This window comes from Bos indicus x Bos taurus, chromosome 27 (genome assembly GCF_003369695.1).
Source record: "Bos indicus x Bos taurus breed Angus x Brahman F1 hybrid chromosome 27, Bos_hybrid_MaternalHap_v2.0, whole genome shotgun sequence".
Classification (NCBI taxonomy): Eukaryota; Metazoa; Chordata; class Mammalia; order Artiodactyla; family Bovidae; genus Bos; species Bos indicus x Bos taurus.
This window is the reverse complement of record NC_040102.1, coordinates 32624718-32638021: the sequence shown is the minus strand read 5'-3', so window position 1 is coordinate 32638021 and position 13304 is coordinate 32624718. Positions and strand designations below refer to the sequence as shown.

The window sequence follows — 13304 nt, the reverse complement described above, 5'->3', positions numbered from 1 at the left end:
TGATATCTTGTCTCGAGGATCTCCTTTACTCTGGAACGGTTCCTCACCTTTTTTTGTCTTTGGAGACGTTGACCTTTTTCAAGAGTTTAGAACAGTTGTTTGGTAGAATTTTCCCATTTGGCTTTGCCTGACGTCTACTCGTGGTTTGGTGGAGGCTGGGTCTTCTCGGCAGGTATTAACTACAGGAAAAACACGCCCTTCCCAGTGTGTCGTGTAAAGGGCCCATGGCACCCTGTCCTCTTAGTGGGGTGTTAACTTGGTGACTTAGGTTAGGTGGTGTCCACTGGGTTCTTCAGTGCAGAGTAGCTGTTTTTTCCCCTTCACAGTTAGTAGGAAATATGTGAGGAATTCATTTCAGGCCATGCAACCTCCTGCTCTTTATCAACTTCTGGTTCATAGGCCTCAATGTCCACTGATGAATGTAAGATAGTAGCAGAAGGATGGGTCTCCAGCCCCATTGCCTGTGTGGAAACTCTCTGAAATCGTCTTGTTGGCTTAGTTTTTATCATGCACACTTCTGCACGTTGCTACTTAATTATTCTTTGAAATGGTTATGCTCGTCTGTACTTGCCCACTCCCCAGTTGGGTAATTGGCTATTTAGCTTGTTCTCTGTTTTTCGATATGAATAACACTGTAGTCCATAGTTTCTTGCATAGGACTTTCCCCTTCTTGTAGTTGATTTCCTTAAGCTGAATTTCCAGGAAGACTATTGCTTGATGAGAGGATCTCTGCCCTGTAAAAAGCTTGAGTGGCTACCACTGAAAAAAGCAGCTCCTCCCCCCAAAACCAAAACCACCCCCCACCTCTCACCCCCATGAGTTCTGCTGGGGAGAGTGTCTCCATCCTGCCCTTTCCGGTTCTAGAACCAGAGGGATTGAGTCCTGCCTTGCTACCAACCTCTTTGTCTTTGGCTCATTGTCACAGGGACGGAGGAGAATGATCTACTGAGTGACAGGGGACTGTTAATGAGAGGAGATGTGTTGTGTTTCAGGCACGTGGAAACACGTTGTGTTTCCTAACCGACCCTGCAGACTACAGTTGGGAGACATAAACTTCATTTCTGTTTTACTGCAGATGTCTAGAAGTTTCACTTAATCATAGATTGTACAGTCCCACGGACTCCAGGATGTCAAATAGTTTTTGTGGGGTTTTTTTTCTGTTTTTGGGGGCAATTCGGGGGCACACCGCTTAGCATACAGGATCTAAGTTCCCTGATTAGGGATCGAACCTATGCCCCTTGCAGTGGAAGCACGGACTCTAAACCACTGGACCACCAGGGAAGTCCCAGTTTTTGTGTTTTTTAAAAACAAAACTTTTGCTCACATCTCCTTCACTCCTGCAGGTATTTTTAAGTGCGGGGTGATGGCTGATGCCTCTGGCTCTGTTGCACCTTTGCCTCTAGCAACTGGGCTGAAGGTTGTCCACTGAAAGCCAGAGATCTGAGTTCTGGGTCAAGAGGCAGAGTGGTGATAAGAAACTGTTGCTGAAAACCACTTAGCATTTTCCAGCCATCTTGCCATCTCCTCCCTGTAGTCCGTGCTAACAGGGCATCAGCCTGAAAATGATCGGCTGTATCCAGAATTGTGTACCTATGGTCTTTCAGCCCGAGCCTAAAGATGGACTGGCTGTAACTTCCCCAGCCCGGCTTGGCTGGCTTCTTTGGCTGTGTTAGGAGAAGCAGCCCTTGTCTTCCTGGCATGCATGATATTTACCAGGAAATGGGGCAAAAGAACAGGACGAAAGGGACGATAATGAAAACCAGGGTCATTTCGCAGCTCCCCACCCCTCTTCCTTTAACAGTGGAATGCAGCTTGGCTCCAAAGAGAAACAAACACCTAGCTTTCGGGAAGTCAGCAAGACCCTTGGTCCCCTGCTCTGTTTACTCGTCCAAGCTCACTTAATCAGGGGCTTATCTCCGGGCCCCGACTGACAGTAACTTGCCTTAAAACCAAGGCAACCGTTACTTATGTTGCTCCTGATCTGTAAGCCCCACTGCTGCCCCTCTGCCTGGCTGTAACAGAGCTGTTGGTCCCGGACCAGACCTGGTAACTCCTCTGAGTAAATATGGAAAGGTTCCTGGAGACTGCCATTGGCCGGCCATAGAATAGGTGCTTTGTACCAAGGCATAAACAGTACTTACGAAAATAACTACTCTTTGGAATGTTGCAAAGTGAGAGAGAGGTTAGGGAAAGAAACTGCATGGCTAAAGTTATGAAAACCTAGCTGAATCGTTACTATAATGGCTTTTTTCTTTTCTTTTTTGGTTATTGTGTTAGGGCCACCATCTTTTATAGATGATTAATAACTAGGAATGTATTATTTATTCAGGTGGCTTTCACACTTCCATTTAAAAATAACACAGCCAACTAGAGCCAAAAAGTCTTCTGTCAAATTATATGGGGAGAGTGGGAGACCAGCGTGAATATACGTCATTCTTGGTAAAACGATGGGGGAAAAGTCCAATGTGAAAGTCCTGGAAGGAAACATGTGCCAATGGAACTATCGTTTCCTGAGTTGATGGGTGTTTTCTTTGCACCTCTTCCTCTCCATGGCCCTTGCTTACTTTCTGTGACTGCTGGATTGCTTTTTAATTTTTTTAGTCGTCACATAAATAGGAATTTCTGATGATTTCAAAGTCCTGCATCATTTCTTCTTCAGATTACAGAATCCAAATGGAAGACCTGTTTGACATTTTGTAGGAGGTCCCGCTAGTCTTCCCTGGCGGCTTAGATGGAAGAGAGTCTGCCTGCAGAGGAGGAGACCTGGGTTTGATCCTTGGGTCAGGAAGATCCCTTGGAGAAGGGAATGGCAACCCTCTCCAATATTCTTGCCTCGAAAATCCCATGGACAGAAGAGCCTAGTGGGCTATAGTCCATGGGGTCACAAAGAGTCGGACACGACTAAGCGACTAACACTCAGGAGTTATCTTAAGTGTGCATGCCACTTCAGTTCTGTGCCTTGGTCTTAGGGAAGTGTGTAGGGATATGACCAAAGATTTATGTTCACGCCTTTAAATGTGTTCTTATATAATTGTGAAAACTGAAACCAACTTAAATGACCAGCAACAGAGATATGGTTAAAATACAATTAAGTTTAAAACATCCATTTAAAAAGCAATTTTTCTAAAATTTAATGATGGGAAAATGCTCACAAAATACCCAATTTTCAAAAGCCATAAAACTTGATTCTGTATGAGGCTAAAGTTATCACAAAGAACGCCCATTACCAATGAGACCCAAGTGTTAAGTGTTGGAGTTATGGGTGATAATTTTTTCCCTTCTTCTGGATTTGAGATTTTCTATGATAAATAAATATATTTTTTTTCACAGTTCAAAACACGATTCTGTTATTGCGGGCAAAATTAATTTTTTAAAAAATTAATTTTTAATCGAAGGATAATTGCCTCACAGAACTTTGTTGTTTTCTGTCAAACATGAACAGAAAATTAATGTTAATTCATCTTCAGAGTCTGGGGCAGAGGTTACTACTCCATCTTTGAAGCTTGCCCCCATCACCCAGGCAGCCACGGCCTCTGGTTTGTCCAGCTCCTGGAGCACGTCCTGTCCCCCTGGACCCTGACGCCCTGCACCTCAGGTGAAGCCCCGGGTGTGTCAGACCCTGTGGGGACCTGGCGCCTCCTCTCGAGGAGCACTCTCCCTCCAGGTGTCAGCCTCTGCTTCTATCTCCCAGATGCTCCTGCGAACGTCTTCTGTAATCAGTATGTTTTTTTTTTTTTTAAGAGGAGGTTACTTATTTATTTTCGGCTGCCCTGGGTCTTCGTTGCTGCCCGAGGGCTCTCTCTAGTTGCCGCGAGCAGGGGCTGCTCTTCCCCGTGGCTTCTCACTGCCGGGGCTTCTCCAGTGGGAGCACAGGTCTGGGGCGTGTGGGCTCCGGTGGTCGTGCCTGGCGGGGCCTAGGCCACGGGCTCAGCAGTTGCGGTATGCAGGTTCAGTCGCTCCACGGCATGTGGGATCTTCCCCGACCAGGGGTGGGACCCATGTCTCTGCATTGCCTTTCTATCCACCGCGCCACCCAGGAAGTCCTGTAATCAATATTGTTGAACAGATAAAATCTTTCTGTGACAGAAGTATAATCTAAAACTCCTTGAGGATATATTCTTGGCTATTGTTTTTACAAAGACTACTTGTTTTCTTGGTAGGATATGTAAACAGACATGCCACTTTGAAAAAAAAATTGTGATAAAATAAACATAAAATTTACCCCCTCAACTGTATTTAAAGTGTCCATTTTCAGCAGTGTTAAGGGCATTCCTATTGTTGCACAACCAATCTCCAGAGTTCTTTCCCAGAAATGCAACTTTTTTGAAAGGGTTGTTTTGAAAGTCACAAATAGGATGATGGAGGTCCAGAGAGGGGGACCCTGTGAGTGTCTGCCTTCAACAAGCTAAAAAAAAAAAAAAAAAAAAAGATTAAAAATGAGACACAGTTTTTGACAAGTATCTCAGGGGCTTCCCTAGTGGCTCAGTGGTAAAGAACCCACCTGCAATGCAGAAGACATAGGTTGATCCCTGGGTCAGAAAGATCCCCTGGAGGAGGAAATGGCAACCCACTCCGGTATTCTTGCCTGGGAAATTCCATGGACAGAAGAGCCTGGCGGGCTACAGTCCATGGGGTCGCAAAAGAGTAAGACGCGACTTAGCAACTAAACAAACACCACCATCTCACCTATTTCTAGGCCTCCTGCTGCATGTATGGAAGCATCAGGAGTTTCTAAGTTAGTAGCCATCATTGTGCTGTAGCCAGGACAAGAGGGACAGAATTTCTCTGGGACTCTGGCTGGCGTGCGGGCAGTTTGCATCACTGAACCGAACAGGGCCTTCTCTCATGCTGTGTCGAGGTTCGCCTGCTCCTGCCGTGACTGCTTCTTGGAGCAGGTAGTTCTAGGCCTTTCTCAGTAAAACTGTTTGACCCGCACGGTGGTGAAACCATGATTACCTCGGAGTTCCGCAGGCAAAACTGTCTTGAGGTTGCCCCACAACCTCGTCTCTTTCAACTTTCGAACCTGAGTCACAGACTTCAGGAAAAGTTAGTTTTTTTTTTTTATTTCCTCCATCTCTCTGGAGACTTGGTACCACGTGTTAGTTTACATAACGCTCATCTTGTGTCTCCTTGTGGTTGGGGCCTGAGCAGTGTGCAGTCAGACTCCAGGCCTCCCAGGTGATGATCGCAATCCCTGGGGCTCCTACTCTGGTCAGGAGTGGGGCGGCCGCTCAGCCCCGGCTGCAGCCACTGGACCCCCAGGGGGCGCCACCAGTGGCTGTGTGGTGGCCCTTGGCTTTGACTCTGCATAGGTTTTGAGAGTGAGATGACTTAGACTGGGGTCTCCCAGGCCGTCCTCCTAATTGCAGGTCTCTTGAGCCTAGTGGAGGCAGTAGCAGTCTGTCTGGGATAAATGTTCACGTATTGTACTGGGAGGAGAGTGTTTCCTAGCGTCGTCTGCCACTAGCGTTTCTTCACGGGTCCCCTCAGCCTGGGGCTCGGGTCCGCTTGGATACCTGGTTGTGCCAGTTCTGGTGTTCACAGACCTCCAGTCGTGACATCTCTAAACCCCAGGCCTAGAGGCTGGTCCAGGGGTCTGCAGCCTGTGACTCAAGTATGATTTTCACACTTTAAATCGGTCGTTCCCCAGCGGTCCAGTGGTTAGGACTCTGCACTTTCACTGCCAAGGGCCCGGGTTCAATCCCTGGTGGGGAAATAAGATCCCACCAACCACAGTTCAGTTCAGTTCAGTTGCTCAGTCGTGTCCAACTCTTTGCGACGGCATGGACTGCAGCATGCCAGGCCTCCCTGTCCATCACCAACTCCTGGAGTTTACCCAAACTCATGTCCATTGAGTCAGTGATGCCATCCAACTATCTCATCCTCTGTCACCCCCTTCTGCCTTCAATCTTTCCCAGCATTGGGGTCTTTTCCAATGAATCCGTTCTTCATATCAGGTAGCCAAAGTATCAGAGCTTCAGCTTCAGCATCAGTCCTTCCAATGAATTTTCAGGACTGATTTCCTTTAGGATGGACTGGTTGGATCTTGCAGTCCAAGGGACTCTCAAGAATCTTCTCCAACACCACAGTTCAAAGGCATCAATTCTTCTGCGCTCAGCTTTCTTTATAGTCCAACTTTCACATCCATACATGACTACTGGAAAAACCGTAGCTTTGACTAGACGGACTTTGTTGGCAAAATAATGTCTCTGCTTTTTAATATGCTATCTAGGTTGGTCATAACTTTTCTAACAAGGAGCAAGCGTCTTTTAATTTCATGGCTGCAGTCACCATCTGCAGTGATTTTGGAGCCCAAGAAAATAAAGTCTGTCACTGTTTCCATTGTTTCCCCATCTATTTGCCATGAAGTGATGGGACTGGATGCCATGATCTTAATTCTCTGAATGTTGAGTTTTAAGCCAACTTTTTCACTCTCCTCTTTCACTTTCATCAGGAGGCTCTTTAGTTCTTCACTTTCTGCCATAAGAGTGGTGTCATCTGCATATCTGAGGTTATTGATATTTCTCCCAGCAATCTTGATTCCAGCTTCTGCTTCATCCAGCCCAGCATTTCTCATGATGTACTCTGCATATAAGTGAAATATAAATTAAATATACCAACCTCATGGTAGGACCAAAAGGGAAAAAAAAGAAAAAGAAAAAGTAATGAAACAAAAAACCAAAACCAAACCAAAAGACGAACGTGCAGCAAAGGCCATCTGTGGCCTGTGCAGCCTGAGATACTGACTCTCTGGCCCTTTACAGAAAGCTTCATTGGTCATAGGTTTCCACGGAAATTGAAAACGAATTCCCAGGAGACTCAGATCACAGACTCAATCACTAAAAGCTGCCTCTTCTGTATTTCTTTTATTTACGTATAAATAGTTATTTGTTCATAAATATCTATTTATTTGGCTATGCCAGGTTTTAGCTGTGCCACACAGGATCTTAGTTGTGGCATGCGAACTCTTAGTTGCAGATGTGGGCTCTAGTTCCTTGGCTGGGGACTGAACCTGGGTCCCCTGCACTGGGAACGTGGAGTCTTAGCTACTGGATCACCAAGGGAGTCCCGGTATTTCTCTGAGATGTTTGACCTCTTGGCTGACTTTGTCAATTTTCTTGTCGTCCCCGCTTCCCGCCCCCCACCAAAGAAATACAAGCCCTCGGACCCCGCATTTGCCTACGCGCAGCTGACCCACGACGAGCTCATTCAGCTGGTCCTCAAACAGAAGGAAACGATCAGCAAGAAGGAATGTCAGGTGCGCCAACTGGAAGACTACATCGACAACCTGCTGGTCAGGGTCATGGAGGAGACGCCGAACATCCTCCGGGTTCCCTCTCAGGTTGGCAAAAAAGCAGGAAAGATGTGATCCGCCAGCCTCCAGCATCGAGACTCTGCCGTGGGTCTGTCTCCACCAGCTCCCGAGGCCGAGGACTCGCTGTGCCCGAGAGCCGGGCACAGATTGCCATCTTCCTTCCAGGTTATCTGGCAGGAGTCCCTCCCACCCACGGAAGCCAGGTCAATGACTACAACGGATCTTTTCACTGTCCATTCCCAGGGTTTTATTTTTAAATGCCACTGTGCCTTTAACCACGTTGTAAATATTTTATGGCCTGACCGGAGACATGGTCATAAGATCTGATGCTGGCCCAGAGGTTCAGATGGCACTGGGGGGTATTAATTAATGTATTTTAAACATTGGGATTTTCTTTCTTTGATTTTGAGATTTTTAAAGTACGTCTCCCCCCGGTCTTTAAAGCTGCAGGTGAGATAACAAGGACCAGGCGATCGGGGCTGTGTTGCACATACCTTCTTGGCATTTGAATAGCTCAGGCGTGGCATTTTGGCTGCAGATGCTAAATTTTTGATACCATGTAAACCTACTTGACTCCTCGGACTTAGTCCTTTGTTTCGACTGGAGCAGAGGAGTGCAGTGTGCCTTTGAGATTTATAACAAGCCGCCTTTTCCAGACATCAGCCTCTACACCACAGTAGCCTTTAAAATATGCTCTTTATCAATGGAGAGTGTGTGTCTATGGAGGGAAGCAGACCAGGGGACTTAGAGTCACTTTGCACTCAAGGGAATTGGTCAAAACCCCTCCTCTGGTGATCGCAGGATCCCTGTGACTGGAGTGGCCAAGGCAGTGCCTTGATTAGCATCAAGTGCCCCAGGTGCTTGCTAAAATGGTTGTACCAGGGGAGGGGGTGGGGGGGGGTGGGGGTGGGGGGGGTGTGGAGCCACAGCAGGGGGTCCCTTGGCCCTCTCCCCCCATGCCTTCGCTTGGCTCCCTGGTTTCCTTGGCAGCGCTTCCTGGCATTTTCCCCCCTTAGTATAACATTGTGAAGAGCAAGATGATATCTATTTTTAGATGGCTGTGTTTTTAAAACTAGATTAACACACTTTTTTTTTTTTTTAAACTAGGACCCCTTTTTAACTAATATCACCGGTTCAGATTCTTCGGGGCTTCCCTGGTGGTTCAGCGGCAAAGAATCCTGCCAATGCAGGAGATGGGGGTTCAATCCCTGGGTTGGGAAGATCCCCTGGAGAAGGAAATGGCAGCCCACTCCAGTGTTCTTGCCTAGAGAATCCCATGGACAGAGGAGCCTGATGAGCTACAGTCCACGGGGTCACAAAGAGTCGGACATGACTTAGCAACTAAACAACTCAGACTCTAAAGGTAATTTCATTGTTAGTAACCCGATATGAGAATGTTTTCTATATTACTCATTTTTTGTTGTTGTTCCAGTTGAGACAGAATCTCATCAAATCCCGACATCTCTCCTCGGGAGAGAATGTCATAGGCCAAGGGCGTGGGTAGGGCTTGAGGAGAGAGCAGTTATAAACACAGATCTCTCTGTGTTCATTCTTGTGTTGAAGTTAAGAGGCAAGATGACTGGCAGTGGGATTCCTTCTCAGGATCACATCTGCTGCCACATTAGTTAATACCAGAGCACTTTAATCTGAAGGATGATACTGTAACTTGATTGAACTGATTCACTTTTAATTATCGATAGCTGTTTTATTTAATACCCTCCTACATACTGGGGACCACTGTAAACCTCTCAGACGACTTGTATTTTTGTAGCGCTACGAGATTTATTTACATCCCTATAAAGAGAACTGGATGTTCGCTTGAACTCTGGAGATATATGTGTATGTATTTGATATGCAATGTTTTGTACTTGATGTCAGTGTACTTGGACTGTGATTACCCCCGTGTACTGGGTGGCAGGGGCGCTGAGTGGTTTCTCCTGAGAAGAGCTCACGTGGAGACCCGAGTTCTTCCCGAAAGCTTTTCGTTGTGGGAGATCTGCTGCTAGGACCTCGGGAATGGGTCCCGGTCCGTGTTTAAGAGAGTGAATTCCTCTGCTCTGAGATGCCACTCGAGAACTCTGGAGAATGAAGGACAATCAACTTCAAGAGTGTCTGGTTTCTACCAGCTGCTGGAACAGAATTCCATGGGTAGCATCCCTGCGCCTCTCAAGGATGCCGGTTAACACCTGTCCTTGAGGACTCTACTGTGAGGGAGCACTCAGTTGGGAAAGCTGGAGTCAGCTCTGGGCTGTTCACAGGGGCAGGTGGACTGGAGGGCTGGAGCTTCTGCAGCCGGTATGGGTCTGAGGGCTTACACCCAGCTGTGTGCACCAGGAGAGTCTGGTTTAGCCTCTGGCTGCTGAGAATGCTCACTGAACTGATGGGTCCTTGGAGGAGGCCATGCCCTGCAGAAGCAGGAGCAGCTCTTTCTTGGCCCTGCCTGGCTGCCCACCCCCCACCCCCAGAAGACCAGTCAGTACTTCAGGGAAGCATCCAGTGAAATACCAAACACCTTGTGATGAACTTCCATTAGAGGTCAGCATCTGGGGAAAAAAAGTCAATCCTTTGCCCAGTTGTTTCATACCATCTCTGTCGTTGGGCTTTGACAGATGTCCTGCCCACCTCTTTTATTTCCTGTGGGTCAGCCTCCCCGGGTAGTGGGATGGAAGAGCAAGAAAGTCTGCCCTTCGCCACACGAACAGCCATTGACCCAGAGTGGAGGGTGTGTGGGCAGTGACTGGCATACGTGTGTGGTTTCCAGCTCAGCTGACAGTGGGGGCTCAGAAGGGCACGGAGTGGGGAGGGTCCACGACCGTTAGCCACCTGCCAGACTGAAGGCCAGAGGCAACTTGTAAAATTAGGTGTGATCTTCACTCCTCATGCCCTTTCTCTTTTAGACCCATTCACTGGTGAATGGTCCCTCAAGGCTGAAGGATCTGTTGCCGTTGCGGGGAGGGCAGAGAGCTTACCCTCTAGTTTCTACACCAATCTCAACCCTGTGGTTTTCTCAGTATCTATTGTGTGAGCTACTGACGTGACCTCTTCCTCCCTCTGATTGAAAGCTCATCCAGCATTTCTGGATTGTAGAATTCTTATTTCCTGCCTTGTTGTTTTGGGAATTTTTAATTTCTTTGCTTTTGTTTTTGAGAAGTTACCTAAAAACTTCCTACAACACTAAATAAAATGGTACTGGTACTACCTTTCAAAGTTTTGTGTCTGTGGTTTTGTATGGGTGTGATAAGAATTTCTGGCTTCCTGCAGAATCTCTCTTAGGGGGTGACCAATGTTTCTCAGCCCATGAGGGTCTCTCGCCTGGGTTCCTGCTGCTGCCACTCTATCTGGTGCCCAGGGGACCCAGTGCCCTTTCTCCTGTGGGGGTTGGGACACCTCTGATGACCTCCTTATGACACAACCCATATTTTGGGCTGAAAGGGACTCTGGCGTTTATCAGCTGAACATCGTTTGAATTTCCTATCCCTAGTGATACAAGCTGCCACCTTTTCCTTAAGCTGAGCAGAGGAACAAGACACTTTCTTGATTTGCTTCCACCCTGCACCACCTCCCCCACCCCCCACCACACACACACACACCTCTTCACCCCTGCCCCACTGATTTCCCAGAGAGTGAAAGCCTGCCTTTTGGAGCTTCATTTGAATTCACCTGCATTCAGGACTGCCCAGATCTAGGAGCCAGGTCTCTGGTTCCACAAATGTAGCTCATTCATTTCTGAGTAGAGGGGATTATGGCTGTAAAAGACTCCTCCTGAGCTCATTCTACTAATCTCCAACCCTTCCCCAAAGAAGTGAGAGGTCTGCCTGCCTCAACCAAGGGTCCCAAGCTCTCCGGATGGCGGAGATGCTCTTAGGGATGAAAGTCACACTGTAGAGGGACAGACGCAGGTGGACCCAGGTCGCTCCCAGGTGGGGTGGGGGAAGCTTCCCGAGGGCCTCCCCGGTTTGGGTGGAGGGGTCTGGTTATCCAACCGGATGTAGATGGTGGAACCACCGTGTAAAGTGATACAAAGGCGGTTTCTCTTAAAACATACAACCTTCCAGGTTTGGTCCAAACAACCAAAAAGCTCTCTGGAAAGGGTCTCCAAGGAAGGAATGTTTGTACAAATGACCCCCAACTCTCCCCTGAGATTCATCTCCCTTGCTTTTTTTGTGGGGGGGCACCCTGCCCACCTCCCCATGGAAAACATCACAGGGTACCGTTCCCACTCTGACTACAGCCAAAGCATCAGCACCATGCACATTCCCAGCCCTCAGACCCTGCCTCTAAGCCGATCGGGGGTGCCATCTTTTGGATTCTGCAGTCTCCCCGTCCTGAGAAGGTGGGAACAATCTCTTTGCATTCAAGTTCAAAGCTCTAAGCTAAGCTCTGTGGGGCCAGCGGTTCCCAAAGCCACAAAACCTTCCGAGGGAAGATGTCCTCATGTGGCCTTGTGATATGATGTCTGACTATCTTACACACACCTGTATCCTGAGCCCTAGAAACAGTCACGCTGGTGACACCGGCAGGCCCTGGGAACTGAGAGGAAGCTGCTCCATCCTTGCACATCAAGTGCTCACTTCAGGCTGAAACTTGACCACAAAAGGAAGGCCTGTTTATTGAGTTCCTGCATTTCACTCAGCACTGCTGAGTGCTGTTTCCAGTTCTCATCAAGGTAGATAATATCTCCATTATGCAGATGAGGAAACGGAGACTTTCAGAGGCATCAGAACTGGAGTTTGCCTGGGGTCCCACAGCAGGTAGTTAAGAAAGGATTTGAAATCACCTATCCAACCTGGGGTTCTAGAACAGGTGTCAGACTATGGCTTCACTCTTGTTCTTGTGGCCCTCAAACCAAGGGTGATTTTTCCTGGCGGTGCTCTAGTAGTCCAGGGGAAGAACACTGCACTTTTACTCCTATGGTCCTGGATTTAATCCCTCATCAAGGAACTAAGATCCCATAAGCCATGCCGTGCAGGAAAAAAAAAAAAAAACACACACAACCCCAACAACAACAAAGAAACAAGGATGATTTCTCCTCTTTTTTTTTTTCTTAATGTGGGATGAACAAGTCTAGAGATCAAATGGCCAGAATGACCATAGTCAACAGCATTGCACTGAATACTGGAGATTTTTACATTTTTTTAAACAATCAAAATAACAATAATTCATGACATTCAAATTTCAGTGTCTACCCAATTTTATTGGGATACAGCTGAGTTCATCGTCTATGTCTGAGTAATTGTCTATGGCTGTGTCCATGCTGCAAAAGCAGACTTGAGCGGTTAAAACAAAAACTTTCACATCCACCAAACCTAAATATTTGCTTTCGGGCCCTTTTCAGAAAATGTCTGTGGACACCCAGTCTAGGATTAATTTGGGGGGGCAAAGGGATAATATTCTGAGTGACCTGGAATACTGGAGGATGGGAGCAGGCAGGGAAAGTGGAGCCCACGTAACTCAGCCCCACTCAAGACAAGGCCCTATAAGCCATGGCTCCCGAGGAGGGATGTTCCGGCTATGATTGAGCTCTAGGCCTGTGGCCACCTCCTCAGAGTTGCCAGGTGCCTTTCTTCCTGGGAGATCAAGAAACCCAACACAGTGATCCTCAGCCAGGGGGAGGGACAGAATAAACAACAGGAAAGGGGAAAGTGAATATGAGCGAGGGCCCTGGTGGTGCCCTGGACTGAGGCCGTCACCACTGCTGTCAGAGGAGAATCAGCATCTGCTGAAAAGCTGAGATGAAGGGGACCCAGGCAGAAAAGCTCCAAGGCCCAGGGTGGTGAGGAGAGTGGGTCCTCCAGGCTCAGAGTGAAACTGGGTTAGAGAGTCTTCTGAGTTGGAAGAAGCCTGGGGTTAGGCCTTGAGAGAAGCCCAACTCCACCTCCCCCCAGTTACTCACTCCAGATTAGAAATGATCCTGCCGCTGAGGAATTCCATCTATGTGTGGCCTCTGACAGGCCTACCCAGGATGGGTGTCCACAGGAGCTAACAGCCT

At 47.8% G+C, this 13304-nt stretch overlaps 1 protein-coding gene across 2 annotated transcripts in view; it reads left to right on the top strand.

The window, feature by feature from the left end:
• RAB11FIP1 (RAB11 family interacting protein 1) overlaps positions 1-8208 on the top strand; it is a 32786-nt gene extending 24578 nt beyond the window's left edge. For both annotated transcript variants that reach the window (XM_027529842.1, XM_027529843.1), the window contains one exon: positions 7151-8208. In XM_027529842.1, coding sequence (XP_027385643.1) covers positions 7151-7369 — 219 coding nt within the window. In that variant the 3' untranslated portion in view covers positions 7370-8208. The remainder of the gene's footprint in view (positions 1-7150) is intronic.
• Positions 8209-13304: the final 5096 nt, after the last annotated feature.